A 19,214-nucleotide genomic window follows, 5' to 3' on the forward strand; every position below is an offset into this window, starting at 1 on the left:
AGAATAATTTTTCTATATATTTCGAATGAGACAACTATAAATAAACGTAAGCATGAGCAATAAGACTAATGTATATGCAATGAAAGTATTATTTTTTTACTTTCCGTAATTATCCTCCATTCTAACAAAAAAAAACTATATGAATTCGTTTAGTTTTGAATTTTACTACATGAAATATTAAAATATGGTCTATATCCGTATTTATCATGTCGTTCATTAATTCGTTAATACTTACTGACTAAGATGTCACATCAGTGTCGTGCTCAGGTTATTTGTGGCTTAGGGCGGATAAAAATTGTGGCTTTTATTATCAAAAATATTAAAATATTTTTTATTTATTTCAAACACAACAATGATCTTAAGATGAAAAAAAAATAGTATAAACCAAATTTTTTTATCTTTTTTTCAAAAATATTTTTAGCCACAATTCCAAAACATAATACTTTTATTCTTAATTATCTCCTTTTTTTAATTGTCTTCCATTAGTATTCTTATACTATAGTTATAACTATAAAACGTAATTGTTTTATGTGCAGAAATTTCCTTATACATAAAAAATATTGATTTTTTTGTAATTACATAATGTCATGGATTTCTCAAACAAAACACCACTTTACAAACATATTTATGTCATCAACTTAAATATATATAAGCCTAGATAGAAAAAAAAATGTGGCTTAATAAATTTTAAAAAATCGGTGGCTTAGGGCAAATGCCATTTCCAAAACACCTTAAGCAAGGCACTGTGTCATATCATAAACATGACCAATCATGAGCTAAAACTAGTAAAACAAATGTTATAGTTAATAACTGATGGGACACCATTTGTGGAGTTATGCAATAGTGCCCCATCAATGGTTAAGTCCCTTATTTTTGTCATTCAAAGTCGATAATTCGACTTCAAAAAATGCAAAATATTTGTAAATTTTGTTTTCAACATTTTTTTCTAATGCCTAAATATTTTTTTTAGATAGTAAAATGGTTAGGGCCGGTCTCGTTAAGAGTCTTCCTAAGAATGCTTCTCTACCTATACTCGAGACTCCCATTATTAACTCTGTTAATTTTGACACTCATCCAAGTCAGACATGTTCAAAATCTTGTATCTGCTTGTTCTATGCTGGACTCCCGAAAGATTATTGATTTGAAGTGTGGGAACTGAAAACTACGAATCAAAAATTTTCAAAACTACATTATTTTAGTTGTTAATATTTTATTTTAATTATAAGAGAACACTAAATAATTTATGATGAATAATATGACCTTGTTTGCAACTTTTTGACTAATTTTTTGTTTAACGCAATTGAAGATGTAGTGGAAGAGGCGAAATTAAATTACTTCCTATTCTCTTCATCCATATAGTGTGTTTTATAGATTTATAAGTGAATCGAAATGTTAGTTACCATTATCAAAATCTTATTTTACAATTAACAAAATTATCTTAAAACACTACTAAAGGAACAAACATATGTCCCTATATTTTAAGTCATGCAACTCTCCATTTTAAGAAGAACAAAATTTGGAAAATATTTTTAGTCAAGTAACCACTTATGCGACCGATCCCATCAGAGTTCAACTCCACTAAACCGTGTTGTCGGGCATAGTAGAAATTGACTATAAATTGGGTTTTGTCGATTCAAAGTTGACAAAAAAAAAACTTAGTTTGAAATGTGATATATAACATTAAAGAAAAAAATGAAATATTTTTTTTTGGAAATATATCAAGAGGTAGTCAATTTAATGGATTTTAGAATCTTATTTACCATGTGTTTTGAAAATTATATGTATTCTAAATGATGTCATTACCATTATAAAAATGTATTTGGCCGTAGAAATATTTTTCCTTATTACTATTAATTGTTCAATTATGTTTTTTGGTAATGCATATGTTGCTTGTAATATTACATATATAAAAACCCGTTACAAACAAACGCACTAAAATTCAAAAAACGGTTGATGATATAACGTCTACTATTTTTTTGCTGCGAAACAAAAGAAAACCGTTACAAATATTACGCGCGAAAAATTTAAAAAATTATTGTAAAATTATATATTTAATTTGTTAGTAACCAAAAATGAGCTCCAACCTAGAATTATATACTATGAAAAAACCTTCTAAAATATTCTCAACTATTAAAAAATCTGTGTTCAACTTGCCATACAACAAAACCTTTTTATTCACCTTATAATAAAGTGAATACTATGTAGATCTCTATACAATGAAAACACTAATTTTCTATTGTCCAAGTTATCCCTCCACTCTAAAAGCTCCTTACTACCCATCGATTTCACAATCTTATCAATCATGGTCCGTCAATACACACTTTCTAGTATTTTTTTTTTTCAATAATTTTATAATTATTTTTTTTTCTCCCGTTACGTTAATATTTTATAATTATTTTATTCTCCTCATGATAATATTATTCCATTATTGTATTCGAACATATCTATCACCTTTGTATTGAGGTATTGACCGACTCTACAAGTAAATGTCACCACCCAATCAGATATCGACTTTGACTTTTATTAAATGACCGGCTCGTCGTTTTAATGAAAACCCACATGATTTGCTTTTCGTCCAAGCAATTTTTCTTGGGTTACAGAAAAAGAAAAGAAAAAAAAAAAAAAAAAACTCAGGAACAGCCGACTTAAGATTTTCTTCTTCATCTCCTTTTTTTCAATATCGCCGATTCATATATAAATGACTCGTCTCCTTCGATTTAGTCTCTTCTTCTTCGTCATCGCCGGTTTAGGGTTTTCTTCTCTATAAGCAAAAACAAAATCTTATCCTTTCTTCTTCTTCGTCTTCTTCTCTCTCCCTCTCTGTTAATTTTCTGATTTAGCTTTTTGCTTTGAGAACCCTTGCCTCAGCGATCGATCTGAAAAAAAAAGAAGGTCGGTTAGCTTATCTCTCTTTTTTTTGTTTGGTTTCTGTTCTTAATTCGTCGCATGTTTCTTTTGAAGTCGGTTGTTGTAGATCGGGTTAGATTCGTATGGTTCTGAGACGATTTGAGTTGTTTCGTTTGATTTTTTGAGTTGTTTGTGTGAGTTTTGGCCACGATCTGCGTTTTTTTTTTGATGAAATCAAATCAAATCAAATGAAACTGTTATTGACTTGTTGCGATTTATTGATTTTGTGAAGAAGGCACAGAGGTTTTTTTTTTTTTTTTGATAAAAGGAATTGACCAGTTTTAAATTTGTATTTTGCAGGAACTCTTATCTTGCCGGCGGCTGTAAAAAAAAAAAAACTGATTTAGGACGGTGGCACTTCTTCTCTGATTGTGTTTATTTTTATGACAGAGAACATGATGAACACTTGTATCTATCAGGCTTTAACTGTTACACTTGGGTGAGTATTTTTAAGCTTCATAGCTTTAGGTTTTACTGTGTTTTGTCTTTCTCTAGGTTTGTTGATTGAGTTTTGATTTGGTTTGTTTCTGTGTTAACATGTAAATATTGTCTTTTTTGCAGTGTTGTCTAATGCTGTCGGCAAGAATCTATCTTTAGGACTGCTAGGGACTTACTTAGAGGCTACACAGTTGACTTTTTCTTACAAGGTTATAGGTTTATTAGCGTTGTTAATATATAGAAATGGAAGCCAAGATCGCCAAGGTGTTGGATAGTAGGTGTGAAAATGGGTTCGGGAAGAAGAGGAAGCGCGTAGCAACCTGTGCTGCATATGTTACTGGAGTTTCATGTGCACAGCTGCAACATGTTCCCCCACCGAATGGGCAGAGTCAGGTTCCTGACAAGAGAAGGAAACTGGGAGGTGAAAACAAGCTTAGTGCTTATGAGAATCGCTCTGGGAAGTCACTGGTCAGATACTACTCTTATTTTAAGAAGACTGGAGCTGCGAAACGTGTTATGATCTATGAGAATGGTGAATGGAATGATTTGCCTGAGCATATTATCTGCGCCATCCGAAATGAACTAGATGAAAAGAGAGCCGCGATTGAGTTTGAATTGTGTGGTCGCAGTTATATTTTGGACTTCTTGCACATGCACAGACTGGATTTGGAAACAGGGGCTAAAACCCCTCTTGCATGGATTGACGTTGGAGGCAAATGCTTTTTCCCTGAGATTTACGACAGTGATGAAAGGACCAATTGTTGCCATCGTAACCGTGTGGAAGATCCAAAGCAGTATGCTCCACAAGATATCAAACTGCGCCTTGAGATTGATGTTAATGGTGGCGAGCCTCCAAGGTTGAACTTGGAGGAGTGCAGTGATGAGTCTGGTGATAATATGGACGATGTTCCATGTGCTCAACGATCCTCAAATGAGCACTATGACGAGGCAACAGAGGATAGCTGCAGTCGCAAGCTTGGAGCTGCTGCTTCGAAATGGGATGAGACTGATGCTATAGTCTCTGGTTCAAAGCCTACTGGAACCGAAGTACTTGATAAAGATGCAGTTAAAAAAATGTTTGCTGTAGGCACAGCTTCTCTAGGGCACGTTGCAGTGCTGGATGTGGGCCGTTTTTCCAGTGAGATTGCTAAAGCTCGTCTGGCGCTTTTCCAGAAGCAGGTTGAGATCACCAAGAAACATAGAGGTGATGCAAACGTTAGGTACGCCTGGCTTCCTGCAAAGAGGGAAGTTCTATCGGCAATTATGATGCAAGGACTTGGAGTTGGTGGAGCATTTATTAGAAAGTCCATCTATGGTGTTGGGATCCATTTAACTGCTGCAGACTGCCCTTATTTCAGGTATTTTCTTGCTCTGTCGTTGAATTTGTCTCGGTATTCATTTGTTTTTCCATGTTTAGAGATCATGTATATTACCTTCCTCTCTGCTATAGGTACTTAGGTTGCCAAGTACTAACAGTGAACTTGTTTTCAGTGCTAGATATTGTGATATTGACGAAAACGGTGTACGTTACATGTTTTTATGCCGTGTAATAATGGGGAATATGGAGCATCTTCGTGGTGATAAAGCGCAATTCTTTTCTGGTGGAGAAGAATACGACAATGGAGTTGATGATGTCGAGAACCCGAAGAATTACATAGTCTGGAACATCAATATGAACACTCATATCTTTCCAGAGTTTGTTGTTAGGTTCAAGCTGTCTGTTCCCCCCAATGCTGAAGGTGATTAGTTTGTTTCTTTTTTGTTCCTCACATATAAAATTTCCCACATTCAAATCAACTGATGACGCATTGAAAGGGACACAGCTTAGAGATCTGGCTGAAGCTCAGGTCTCAACCGATAAATTTAGATAAAAAAGGGTCCTTATGTGATGATAAACCTAACGACCTCCGGTGTTATAACACATTTGGGTTTCAAGAGACACGTCTCTGATTCATCATCCGGGGGTCGGATGAGATATCCACGCCTTAATGGGTATTTCGATCCATCAAATTCTGTTTTGTGTAGTATTAGAAGTCGATGACATACACTGGTTTCTGCAGGGAATTTGATTGCTAAGCGTGATAACTCGGGGGTCACTTTGGAAGGACCTAAGGATCTTCCTCCGCAGTTAGAGGGAAACGTGAGTTTGGTTATGTAGTTTTTCTTTGTATAATCTCTCTATAGTAAGAGAGGGATTCAACAACGATACTTTTGTTGTGTGTTTTTAAAAAAGCAGGGAGCTGGAGGTTCAGGGAGCGCAAATAGTGTCGGTTCAAGCACTACTACACCCAAATCTCCATGGATGCCTTTTCCAACTTTGTTTGCAGCAATCTCACATAAGGTTGCAGAGAAGGACATGTCGTTGATCATTGCTGACTATCAACAACTGAGGGTATAGTAAAAACTGATTCTGAGAGTTTGCTATGTATATATGATTTTGATAATTGCATGAGCTGAAATATTTAAGAAATCTGTTCTGCAGGAAAAGAAGATGACGAGAGCAGATTTTGTGAGGAAACTGAGGGTGATTGTAGGAGATAATCTGCTTAGGTCCACCATAACAACGCTTCAAAACCAGGTAAGTTAGTAGTAGAGATCTCGTGAATGGTAAGTTTACAATATAATGTTTACAAGATGCTCACAAAACGTTTTTTGTTTGACACCAGCCAAAGTTGGGGAAAGAGATTCCTGGAAGCATCAGAGACCATGAAGAAGGTGCAGGTGGGTTGTAAGTAAAAAAAAGAGGATGATGACGAATATCAAAAGGAAGCTGCTTTCTAATCTACCCGCCTTTGTGGTTCTCCTTTTGACTTTTTCTAATTTTAGGCTTTTGGTTTTGGGGTCTCTGTCGTGGGTAGGGCTTAATGTGTCGACTTTTCTGTCGTGAACAAGCGTATTATATAAGACAGTGATGTCGTTGGGTCTTTGTTTTTCTTTAGCTGCAAACATTGTTGTGGAAGTCTTTGAATTGACTAAAGTTTGGTCGTTGAGTAGTATCGCGTGAAACTTCTCTTCACTATTTCACCTTTTTCGTTCGTTGCAAAATTAAAACGTGCTGCTGAATGAGTTAAGAATTTTACTTCCTGACGAAATGATTCTGTAATATTGGGGAGCTTTTGGATGAAGACGGTTACCAAACTCGCTACTGCTGGTCTCCTTTTACATTCTATTCTAGTCCTAGAGGCCAATCAAGATAGTGTGATACCACGAGAAGCTTGGCCTCTATCGATGAGACGCCAGCAGATATCTCGATATTCTGAGGTCCAATCAGATTTTAAAGAAACAAGACCAGTTTCTGTGTAGTGATGGAATTGGTCAGTTTATGATCTCTTTCTTTGTTTGGCACCGACATGGAATCTGATCTGAGTTGTTCACCCAAAAGAACAATGGTTCCGACTGGTTTCTTTTCACGATTATATCCTGAAGGATTCTTTATATCTTTGTTTTGTGAGGTCGTTACAATAAGCTTTAATCAATGCCCAAACAAAAGAGCAACAGTCGAAAACTCAAGGGGCCAAATCTTGCATAAGACAAGAGGCTTAGCAGGAAAGGGACCATGTTATCTTCCACAGTGTCTTCACACGGTAAGGTCACCTTTATAAGATTCATGGCCTATCATCGACAACCACAGCTATACCTTTATCTTGTTGGGCTCCGACCAGGGAATTTGGCGCAAATCCAAGCCCAACGCTCTATATGCTAGTGAAGCTAAGCATTCTCCTCTAGACCAGATCATGAGACTCCAATGCATGAGTGGACTATGAGAGCGACCATCCACAGTAGCAAAGCCAGTAGACAGGAAGTTCCGACCTACTCGTGAAAAGTCTCGATCGACTTCTGGACTTCTCCCAGTTTGGCTTGTGAGGTACTTTGTAGTATTCTAGGAAATGTCTTGACTGATTTTTATATATATCATGTTATTGAATGTATTTCGTCGATTATAGACTTTATAGTGACCTCATTTGGTGACGAGACAAAGTCATTGGCTTATAAAAGATATTAAAGTTCGCATAAATTTGTGTTCCTCTGTGCTGTTACGAAAACATATATGGCTACATCAGAGTTAGATCAACATCACGTTTGAAACGAAAGAGCAACATAGCTAGAGAGCATATAGTCTAATAGATTGCAGTAGCCGACCGAACATATCCAATACAAGTTGAAACTATGGAGACAGTTTTATTGGTTGGATCTGGGCTGGGCCTGAGCCTGGGAATGAAGGTACTTTTAAAATATTATTTTGGGAAATTTTCGTCAAATAATATATTTTTTAGAGAAAAAAAACTAATCAAAGAATACTACAAAAGAAACGTTGATTAATAATATGAAAATTGACAATTCGTTTTGTTTGTTTCCAACAAATTGTCAATTCTTATGTATGATTTAGGAATTTTTGTCTGTGCAAAAAAGAAAAAAGAAAAAAAAAAAAAAGGAAGAAAGGGATACAGTGACAGGACTGTGAAAGAGCTCTCAATAAATGACAAAACGAATTGGTGGGGGAAGGAAGGAAGGAGGAGGAATAGTCGTTGATAAGAAGAGAAGGTCCCCAAGAGGTGGTGGTGGTACTCTGTGACAGTAAATTTTCGTGTTTTTATTGACCAAATCCCTTTGACACGTCACTTCTTTCGCCACCGTCTGACATTTCCCCCAACACCTCTCTCTTTTTTTCTGGTCCTTTTGACTCTTTTTTTCTTATTATTATTTTGAGTATGATGACACTGAAAAACATTCTTAACTACATACACATGGTATCGGATTTTATCTCATAATTTATGTGACAAGTAAAATTTATTTAAGTTGCGTTTTTAAAAACAAACTAATCTTTGTTCTAAAATATGGATACGTTACATTCTCTTTCTATATAACTGTTTTGTTATATGTTTTCTATTGCATGTGATTTAATTTATGTCAAGCCTGTTGATCATAAGAAATAGGAGAAAAATAAATGTTGAATTGTTATAGTTGCTGTTATAGATTATTCTGTTCTTCAAATTGTTACAATTTTATCTAGTGGGTGTCTTTAATGCACTAGAAATGTTTGTTTTTCTTTGTATTTCAATTTTAATTTGGATATAGAAAATCCGAGATTTATATATAAGTAAGAGAACTGTTGATGTATTTTTTAGTCTTTATATATATATCTATAATGTATAATGTATGTATTGTACAAGAGAGTATATTTGTAGGTATGTAATTTGTCTGTATATTTATTTATTACGGGAAGGGAGAGAGAAAAGAGGGGAGGCGTTGGTTCCCGCGAGAATTTCGCCTTATTATCCGTTGTCCTCTTTGAGAATAATTTATCTTTTTGTCTTTCTCCATTTTTTTATTAAAAAAAATCAATTATTCACAAAAATTACACCTAAATTTATCATCACATTAATTATATAGCATTGTCTCTATATCTCAAAGTATTGAAAAATTGAATTAATTATGAATATTTCAATATATATATATATATATATTTATATATAAACCATAGTTTCATGAAATCTTTTCACACATTTGACGTTTGAATTAACGTTGAGAGGACCCACGACCACAGCTTCTTCTCCTCCCCATGCAAAAAAGCTCCTCGAGCTACTCAATTAAACACTGCAAAACTTCATCAAATACTAGTCTCTTCCTTTGCTCTCTTTTCACCTTTTTTTTTTGTTTTGCATCTCTTATAATTGTTATATACTGTATATACTAACATATTATTATACATGTGTCTGACTATATAAAGATTGATATTGTATCTGTATATAGCACGACATTTTCAGAAATGTAAACTCATATATAGTCTTTCTTTGGTTAATGGAATGAGCATTTTAATTAATAAAACTTTCTTGTCTTTTGTAAGGACTTATAAACTTTTTGAAAAATGAAAAAAAAAAAAAAAAAAGGAATAAGAAAGAAAGAGAGAGAGAGAGAGAGAGATGATGTCTCATGAAGGTGAAAACAAGGAAGGAGCGTAAACTTTACTGGTCACTTTCTTGTTGATCAGTATAACATCTTCGCAACATTTGGCAATATCTCTCATCTGACGGCTTGCAGAGCAGCAGAGACCTAACCCAACAATCGTATCGTCGAGACTACGACACGTGGATGAGAGAGCTTCTGTACGAAAAGATCCAAAGATTGAAATGATAATGTAATGATGGTTTAATAATTTATATACTTTTTGACATTCTGTGGACTTCGTGCTCTTCTCTGTTCGTACAACAGACAGTAAATTACTATCCAGCAGTGTTTCAGTCTTTGCCTCAAACCGCACAGAGAAAGTGAGAGAGTGACAGAAGCCATCTTTTAAGCTTTATAATTATACTCCCATTATATACTATAATATATATAAATATATGATAATGTTTATTTTTTCTTTTAATTTAGTGCGCGAATATGAATAGGTCATGTAACAATTTTACTTATACCACGAGGAATAGAAAAGTTTATTTACATTTTAAGTAAATATGGTTTACATCATTTCCAATTTCCAATAGTACTCTATTTTTGCATTTATAATAGAGGAATTCTATTATAGAGGTAAGTTAAGATAAGTTTTACTCCAATCCACCTTTATTCTCACATCTATAATAGAGATTGCTATTTTTTCTTTTATTTAGAGGAACCATATTTTTTTAAAAGGTTCCTTTATAAATAAAGGAAAAAATAGCAATCTCTATTTTAGAGATGAGAATACAGGTGGTTGGAGTAAAACTCACCCCAATTATAAAATTCTTCTATTATAGAGGAAAAAATAGGGAAAACCATTGGAGATGGCCATAGTCATCTTTCTACCTATTTAAGGGAGATGATTTCGATTTTTAAGCAACAATGTGTCATGCTTGCTAAGCTAGTCATTGGAGTTGCTAAATATAGTTGCAAACTTCATTTTTCGTCTCAAAAGTACAATTTTAAATTTTTGTAGTATTACCCTATTTTATTTTATTTTTTATTTGTATGATTAAAGTAGTAATAATTTAAGAAGAAAGTCAATCAATTTGGGGGTAGCCCAAGGAGAAAGGACAGATGAAAGACTTTTGAGCTAGAGAGAGAAAGAAAGTAAGACCAATTGTTCTCTTTTCCCCATAATTCTCCTTCTGATTCTTATGGATCTACTAATTGTGCCATCCCTCTTTATGTCATATTATCACAAGATCATTCATCATCATCTAGCACCAACAACTTTAAACTTGTCTCTACATGTCAAAAACAAACTATTAAAAACAAAAACCAATCAAACTTTGTGTGTTGACAATAAGATCTATTTAGCTAATTTATCAAACTGAAATTGGTTAGATTTACATTGTAGGGGTATGAAATAGTATAACTTTGTTTGCAAAATATGTGATAGCATTTAATAGTTTGGATGAGTGGGTGGGTGTATGTTGCAATTATTGGTGAATGTACCTTTTGCGTGCCTTTTATATTCCGTTTTGCTTTCAAAACTTGAAAACAATAATAAATAAAAGTATAAACTTTTAAAATTGTAAGGTTTGGGATGTTTCGCGTTGCACGTGACAAGACAATGACACAAGGCCGTGTTTCAATTGTCAAATGCGACTACCCATACAATGTGAAGACAACCATACTTTCAATTGTCAATTCTTAGATTTTTCCTCAAGAATTTGGATGATTTTGATATATAATATATGTTTATTTATTTGATAAATAGATGGTTGATATCAAATGTTGATTTGAATATTTTTAATATTGGGAGGCCTTTCGGTTTTATATTAGAGGGTATATAGTAAACTATTCGTGGCCACAGAGAAATTGGATGAGTCTCTCAATCTATTATTTGGTTTATGAATAGTTTTTTAGATAATTTATTGGTAGACGAACTTAATTGCCCCATGATTAATAAATCGTATACAAGAACTAAAGTTTGTTTTCGGTCACATTACGATTTTGGTTAATATATATTTTCAGTTATTATATATGTAAATCAAAAGAGAAGTTACGAGAAAGAAATAAAGAGAAGTTATAATATATAAATCAATTTGTACGGAGATGTTCCGTTGATGTGATTTACGTGAAGTTTTGTTGGTAACTCATGTATCTAGAACTTAATAAAATGTTTTTATTCTTAGGTTCATTTAACTTTTTATAAACCACATAACAGAAAAGATTTTAATTAACATAAAACCACTCGTTCATTAATCATATTGATCATAAGGTTCAAGTACCATGTTTTTATAAAACATATTAATCGGTATCCTAACTCCGCCAAGATCCATTGGAACAACGACTAAGTCTAGATGCTTTCTTAGTCTATTAGTTTGGGTTTGACATGATCAATTATCCGGTCCAGATACATAAATATTCAATCAGTTCAATCGTCCAACTACGTTGAGATGCTAATTATAAACTCACCACACTCATCTAGCTGTTCATCTATTTCGTTAAGCTCATACAAATTGTTCAACTTTACCATTTGATCCCATTCCAAATCACTCTGGTCGGCTATTTAACTCTAAAAGATCAAATCTCATGATCTCATGATCATAAATCTATACCTCGATAATTAATATAATCATAATTTAGGCTCCAATGTGGATCATCTTGTATATCATGTTAATGACATAACTGAGTAACCAATTTGATAATGGCTTAGCCTCTAATTTTGATCACTTGTTATGTCATCAACTTGATATTGGCTTAGGTAATGTGATTATCTTTTGTTATGTTGCCACTCACCCATCCATATCAAAAAATTTCATTGATGACTTGTTCTTCGATCATCCATGTGATCTAAACTAAATTATTTGATCTATCACTCAGATTTTCCTAATTAGTATAAGATTCAATTCAACCAGCTTGTGAAAAAAAAAAAAAAACATTAATTAGTTTAACTGATGTTAATCATTTTTTTTCGGGGTCGTTTAGCCCAAAACTTGTTTTTCAATTAAATCATTATTCGATTATTCTTTGACTATGTCCTTATTTCAAAACAAACTAACCCGATGTCTCCATTGCTGGATATAGATGTTAAACATTCTTTGTTTTGTTTGTATGAAAACATAATTTTCTTTGTTTACTTATTTTTGTTGAAAATCACTACTTACTCTATATTTTTTTTTATTGTTCTTTTAACTAAAGAAATACTCTTTAATCCTTGTAATTTTTTTAGTTAATATAAAAAGAGAAAAACTTATTACTAGTCGAAAAGTCTAGAGTTGAAGTCGTTATATTTTCTAATACTTGTGGGTTTGAAAAAATATAAAAATTAGATACGAATTGCATTATATATATTTAACTTTAATTTGAAATCAATCATAGATTTGTTTTGCCAATATCCGTATTCAAATTACAATTACACATATTAAAATTTATTTCAGTTATGAATATTTAACAAACATCATTTCATCAACTCAAATCAAATCCATGACAAAATCAATTTGGCAGCAATTAATTTATCTCAATATTTTAGTTATTTTGGTCTGTCGGATGGATAGCAATCGTCATGCTTCGTATAATTCAGTGTGCTCGAGTGTTGACGACTAAGGAAACATCAAAATCTTAAGTGAAAGCAATGAACTAAACATTCGTTGGTGGGCATCTATCTACCTTATACGTTTGAATTATTATTATTTTTTTTCTCTCTTTTACGCCTTTTACTTTTTCCTTATGATATATTCAATGGACTTTAGTGATACATCGTCATGTATAGTAAATACACTCCAAGAACAAGTTCCAATATTAATAATATTTGGTACCTAAAAACATATATACGAGATATTTTTCTTTACTTTTAACGAGAATAAAGAGATATTCTTTGCTTTAATGTATAAGTTAATTATCTTTTCCAAAAGCTTATGGTGATAGACAGTTCATATGCTTTATACCCACTCTAAAACCTTAAGGCCAATCTAAAGGTAATCACTAATCATATATTAACCAAACTCACGTCCATTTTTTTCTTAGCAAAATAAATGAACTTTTATATGTAGAAAAAATTATAAATATTCTTCTTACAACTTTACCCATTCTCCTTTAATTTGTTTGCTTTCTTTCATTCATGTCCTCTTTTGTCCTTCTTTTAAACCTTTTTCTCTCTTTACTTTTTCTGCTTTTTCTCTTTTATGTCTTTTCTTTTTTACTCTATTATTATTCTTTATATAGATTTCTATATATCTTTATTATCGGAATTGTAGAATAATAAAAATAAATGTTCAACCAAAGAAACAGAACATTTATTGTGCCTCTAGTGGTTGATTCTTTACTAGCTCTTCTCAATAGAGAAGGAAAAAGAACAGTGTTTGTCAACCTTCCAAGAGGACACTGAGATTTGAGCTTTAAAAAAAATTTATTCAATTGATATGAATATCGAACTAGTCATTAGCCAAAATAGAAGTTAATTTGATACTAATTAATTACTAGCTAGCTAAACAATAAATTTAGTGAGATCGACCCAAAGTAAACTCAAGATTTGGCTTGAATGGACTTGTTCCCGAGATGCTTGATGAGCTCATCTCTTCTGATGATATTCTTTCATAACTTGAACACTTTCCATCTATTTCCTTCTGTTCCAATTTTAAAAAAAACATTCATCACAATTAGCTAAATCTTCCATTGTGTAAAATATATGCTTTGCATTATTATATGAATGATCATCATGTAAATGTAAATAATTTATCACTAGTTTATAAAGTGCAGAAACTCATGCAACACTAAGTAAAGATAATCTTAACATTTCACTAGCGGTTCCACTAATTAAGAAATTAGTTTCTAAGATATAAGCTTACCCTAATTATTTTCCTAAGGACTAGTGTGTGACATTGACACAATTATAGACTCTCATTCTTTCTTATTGTTCAATGGAAGCTGCCGTGGTTTTTGCTTTTGCCCATATTAGCCTATAAGACAAACTTAGATAACCGCACCTCAAGGCATAAGCTTTCACAAGTCACAATATATGCGTGTCAAAGGTCAAAACAAAAAATCTCATCATGGTCAATGTCAACATGGTTAGGTTTTCTTTATTTTTTTTTCCTAATAAATGTCTAAATAGCGAAAATACCCTTTACTTTTGAAAATTCCTAAAGCAAGCTTTAATGAAAGCCCTTTTTGTGGCACCCCTTTTTATGTTTTCGGGTGACTTAGCAATGAAAAGAAATGGACAATGCATAGATAAATTGATATGTAGTACAATACATATACTATACACACACATTTTTCGTATACATAGTTATACGTTGCAGAAAGAGATGTATCGTACCTCAGAAGGTAGCATAATTTCTGCAACATTATCGATTAGCTTCCCATGCAAACGTGCTTCTCTGCAAAAGCCAACAAAAGCTTGTTATATGTGATATTCGCTTTATAGAAATGAATAAATAAAAATGAAAAAATCAAAGAAATAAACAAAAAGATGAAGAAAGTGAAAAAGGAAGATATGAAATTACAAGACGAAAGAAAACAAAGCGTCTTTCTTTTGGTAATAACAAATTAAAGTTGTTTTAATCTCTGTCGACTGGCATGGCTGTTTGTTTAACGTAAGCAAAATTTAGAACGTTGTAATATTATATTCTGACATATATATCTTACTTTATTTTTAGTATAAAGTTGAGAAATCAATCTTTTCCTCCAACCCATGTGTTTGCCCATTTGTTCATGTGTAAACCATTCTAAAAGAGCTTTAATTCCCCTAAATATATATCTCGAATTAATTTGATATATATATATATATATCTATGTGTGTATTCTTGTGAGTTGTGACTGTGGAGTGAGAGCGAACAACACATGATGATTAACCCATCATGTGTTTTGTCTCAACGCCAATCCGTTGGGTTTGTGGCTGAGAAAAGAGACAAAACAGGACTACAAAGCTGAAACATAAAACCTAACCCAATTCTTAACTACACTTATATTATATATAAATATATAAAAGCATGCAACATGTACATGCTTGAGCGAGACTTCACGTTACATGTAGTTATTAAGTATTAACGATGGAATAATCATCTATATCTAGGCATGAATGTATGAGTAAAGATAGACCGTATATGCACGTACCCGGAAGAATTGGTCCATAGGCCATTTCCTTTCTCTAGAGGATTCGTCAATTCCTCACTATCTCTAGATTTTCGATTCATATCGAACATCCAATCGTCTGAGTTATTATCTCCTGACGATCCATTTTCATAGACATCAGATTGTCCTAAATAACATATAGAAGAAAACAAACAATTAGGGTTTCTATCAGAATCATACAATATCATTATTAAACCATATATATCCAAAAATTTCACCGCAAAAGAATCTGAATTATTTCCCTAACACTAACCTGACGAAGCTGCTGCTTTGTCGGTTGTCTTCACTGTTCTGTACATCTGATAATATTTTTTAAAAATGTGCATCAAAAATATAATTAAGAAAACGCATGTACACTGTACAGTATTAGTCAGCAGTATTAGAATTTCGATTAATAAGTCAAAAAAGCAAAACTCTTAGATCCGTATATATATAGATGCATGTATCGAATTATATGGCAAAGGAAGAAGAGACCAAAGTAAGGAGACCAATGTACTGTTGTCTTCCGACACAGTTGAATAGTACCAACCAATTTTCAAAATAAGAAACATATATATACGCATACAATTATATTCTACTAGTATATATATGTGCACAGACACATTGGAATAATTTAGAAAAAAAATGGAACTGTTCGGAACAGAAGCATTAATTGACATTATTAATGAAGTTTGCGATTTTCATGTACCCATGCATGAATTTATGTGTCTAACCATGGTTAAAATCTAGCCCATTAAACATATGGAGAAGTGGAACCATGGTTAAGTTAGATGAACCTTCTCTCTCTCTCTCTCTCTCTCTCACCGTGACTGTGTGTAAGACCAAAACCAATTCATCATTAAGAAATGATGGTGTTTCTTGTACTCTCCCTTTCTGATTTTTCTATTTTCATTATTATTAAAATTACTTTTTTCCTACCGATATATTCTTATTACTTAGAATTTATCCATAATTAGATTGTCCTAAGAATTATCCCTAATAAGAAACTAGACTTGTGAGCTATAGTATCATAATATATATATATATATATATATATATATATACATTACAAAATAAATCCAATCATACTTAATTCGAATACGATAAAATGTGTAAAACTAAATGATTATGTAGAAACAAAGTCCAAATGTTGGTGTATAACCCAAGAAAAATGGATGATAAGAAACCACAATGTACTACTAATGTTTTTCTTGAAAATTAGCACAATCACTTACGTAATTTCTCATCTCTCAATTTCTCTCTCTAACTTTCTATTCTATGTGTGTCAGTAATAGTAATATTGAGTAATTTTTGGTTTACTTGTAACAGGACAAGTTTATTCTTCCAAGACGAAATTTTATTTTTTAAAAACTTGCAAAAAGAAGACTGTCGATCAAGGACCATGAAATTTTTATTTATAATATAAATGTATGGAATGTTTAAATGCATTTTTCTTTTGTCTTAACTCAAGCAAGGGCTGCATTATTGGTGGGCGAAATTGGATTTAATTAAGATAAGAATAAAAAAGGAAGGATCAGAAGAAAACAAGATTCGATCTGTTCTGACTCGAGTGGAACTCTGATTTAAGGAAGTCACCGAGTCAAATGCATCGATACCCGAGAAGATTATTACACTATTAACTAATAACTTTTTTTCTTTTTTTCATCCCAATTAATTATATATCAATCATAGAAATTACTATCTATACTATTAATTAATTTACCTGTAAATGGGACTTAACATGAGCCAAGGTGAGATCTTTGACATCCATGAGCTCAAGAACTGATTTAGGTGTTGCTCCTAATTAACAAGTGAATAAAACAAGAACTCATTAAACTTTTATTAAAAGGGTAATTAAGAAATGAGAAAGAGATAAGCCTTAAGGTAAAAGGAACATACTTTCATGGCCACCGAGTAACTCAACGGCGTGAACGAACCGGGCATGGAGAGTGGTGGTCCATCGCATCCGAGGAGCTCTCATGCTTCTCTTAGCCGGGAATCTTGGCATGAATCTCGCTCTGTTCAGAGTCTGGTGATGATGATGATGATTGTAGTAATTAGGGTTTGTAATCAAACCGGAGTTACTTACGCTACTAGTATTAAAGCTATTGTTGTTTCCGGTAAGAGACGGTGGAGAAGGGGAGGAAGAAGGAATTAGAGAGGACGGATCGAAAGGGAAACATGGCGGCGGCTGACGGTGATGATGATGAGGAGGAGGGTTGTGGTAAAGTGGGATTCCTCTGATTGGTCTCAAGTGAGTATTAAGGTCGTGAGCAAGAAACCCTTGTAAGTGTTGTTGTTGCTGTTGTGTCGGAAATTGGAAAGAGGTCAAGATGTTAGAGCCGTTGCAATTAGGGACAAGGTGAGGCTGGTGATGTTGATGTTGTTGTTGTTGATGATGAGAGTTGTTAGAGAGCGAGAGGTCTTGGAATGGATGATTGGTTGGCTTTGAGCTGGAATTAGAGACGAGAGTAGATGTTCTTGAATCGAGAGCTCTTCTCCAAAACCCTAAATCGAGTTCCTCATGATCTTCTTGATCTGATGTTGATCTTCTTCTCTGCCATGTGGATGATGGTTTGCTGTTTGGAGGACTTATCTGTAAGGATAAATCGGGCTGAGCAGGAAACAGCTCCATGAAAGAGACCTTTAAAAACTTATTATATTATTCTTCTTGAATAGATTCTTCAGTCGGTTTCCAGAGATGAACCCTAGTTCTTGTTCGCTTGAATTAAAGACAAAGAAAATAATAAAAAGAGAGCTATCCTAATTTTTGTATATTGTGGGAAAGGGAGGAAAAAGAAAAGGGGTATTAAGGATTTGAGGAAGAGAGTTCTGGGTTTTGTTGAGAATGTTGTTTCTCTATAGTTGGGAGGTTAAGCAGATTTTGCAAAGATTTTTGAGAGATATAGAGAGAGAAAAATCAATGACAAGGTAGTATGTAGTGAATGGTTTGTTTCTTTTGTGTGAAGTATATGTGAGAAAATGACACTTGAGTGTGTGTATGAGAGAGAGGAGAGAGAAAGGTGTTTGTGTGGACATGGGGGGCTAGAGGAACTTAGGTTAAGAAAGGGGAAGAAAAGCAAAGAGATAAAGAAATTGGAAAAAGAAAAAGAAATTAAAAAAAAAAACAAAAGTGGTAAATGGTAAATAAGGCTTTCTTTTTTCTTTCTTTCTTTGCACTCTTTTCTTTTCTTTGGAGCAGAAAAGTAAATCCTTTATTTTTGTTTTAAACCATTTTTATTGTTCTTTTCTTAATCTACATTCCACCTTTTATTTTATTTTTCATCTTTTTACTCCTTTTTTTTTTTTTTTGCTTCCCCAAAAACAATAAACTTTTGAAGTGAAATTTTCGAAAATATATAGCTAGCTAGGTCTTATAGTTAATGGAATGATATATGATTCTTTGATTTCTCTCAACATTTTTTCTAGCGATGGCCTTAATAAGTTGGATATAAAGTTTATCAAATCAGTTATGTCATAACTTAATTTGCGTTGAAATAATATGGTGGGATGAGAAAAAAAGTCTATATGACATACGGAATTTAAAGGAAAAAAATGTTCATTTTGTAGAATAAAGTGATTTCATAGGAAAAAATCCTTGGAATGACTTTTTCTAAACATAAACTAACTAAAATATTCATCACATGAAGAAGAATAGAAAGGTGATTTTATCAATCTTTAGCATCCCACACGCTCTCTCTATCCTTTGCTTTTAACTGAAACCCAAGGTTGATTTCTCCTTTTTACAAACCCTATATTCATTCCAAAAAGAAGAATAAAATTAAAATATTAAAAGCTTAAAATCACAAATGAAAAAGGAAGAACAAAGAAAAAGATGAAAAGAGAGAGTGAGAAAAAGGAAAAAAAAGAGG

The 19,214-nt window shown here is 32.9% G+C and overlaps 2 protein-coding genes across 3 annotated transcripts; one reads left to right on the forward strand and one right to left on the reverse strand.

The window, feature by feature from the left end:
* Positions 2,597-6,371, forward strand: LOC104777256 (inactive poly [ADP-ribose] polymerase RCD1). Of its 2 annotated transcripts, none has more exons than XM_010462739.2 (8): positions 2,597-2,892; positions 3,208-3,346; positions 3,469-4,703; positions 4,837-5,084; positions 5,406-5,485; positions 5,579-5,737; positions 5,828-5,923; positions 6,012-6,371. In XM_010462739.2, exons 3-8 carry the CDS (start codon positions 3,589-3,591, stop codon positions 6,075-6,077), a joined length of 1,764 nt encoding a protein of 587 aa, XP_010461041.1. In that variant the 5' UTR covers positions 2,597-2,892; positions 3,208-3,346; positions 3,469-3,588; the 3' UTR covers positions 6,078-6,371. The 2 variants fall into 2 exon arrangements, with proteins under 2 accessions (XP_010461041.1, XP_010461042.1); XM_010462740.2 differs by having other exon boundaries at positions 5,582-5,737.
* Positions 13,536-18,381, reverse strand: LOC104741819 (probable transcription factor KAN2). The gene is made up of 6 exons (XM_010462741.2): positions 17,242-18,381; positions 17,066-17,142; positions 15,617-15,662; positions 15,346-15,490; positions 14,549-14,609; positions 13,536-13,853 (listed from the first exon to the last, which is right to left on the reverse strand). The coding sequence occupies exons 1-6, from the start codon at positions 17,975-17,977 to the stop codon at positions 13,728-13,730; spliced, it is 1,191 nt and encodes a 396-aa protein (XP_010461043.1). The 5' UTR covers positions 17,978-18,381; the 3' UTR covers positions 13,536-13,727.

The sequence above is a fragment of the Camelina sativa genome, chromosome 14 (assembly GCF_000633955.1).
Source record: "Camelina sativa cultivar DH55 chromosome 14, Cs, whole genome shotgun sequence".
Lineage (NCBI taxonomy): Eukaryota > Viridiplantae > Streptophyta > Magnoliopsida > Brassicales > Brassicaceae > Camelina > Camelina sativa.

Bases quoted from the DNA above. Each gene is read 5' to 3' on its own strand.
- LOC104777256 (XM_010462739.2), top strand. From the start codon at position 3,589: ATGGAAGCCAAGATCGCCAAGGTGTTGGATAGTAGGTGTGAAAATGGG. The intron at 4,704-4,836 runs GTATTTTCTTGC...ACTTGTTTTCAG, and splicing joins GCAGACTGCCCTTATTTCAG to TGCTAGATATTGTGATATTG. The intron at 5,085-5,405 runs GTGATTAGTTTG...TGGTTTCTGCAG, and splicing joins TGTTCCCCCCAATGCTGAAG to GGAATTTGATTGCTAAGCGT.
- LOC104741819 (XM_010462741.2), bottom strand. From the start codon at position 17,977: ATGGAGCTGTTTCCTGCTCAGCCCGATTTATCCTTACAGATAAGTCCT. The intron at 17,143-17,241 runs GTATGTTCCTTT...CTTGTTAATTAG, and splicing joins GTTACTCGGTGGCCATGAAA to GAGCAACACCTAAATCAGTT. The intron at 13,854-14,548 runs GTACGATACATC...AAATTGGAACAG, and splicing joins AAATTATGCTACCTTCTGAG to AAGGAAATAGATGGAAAGTG.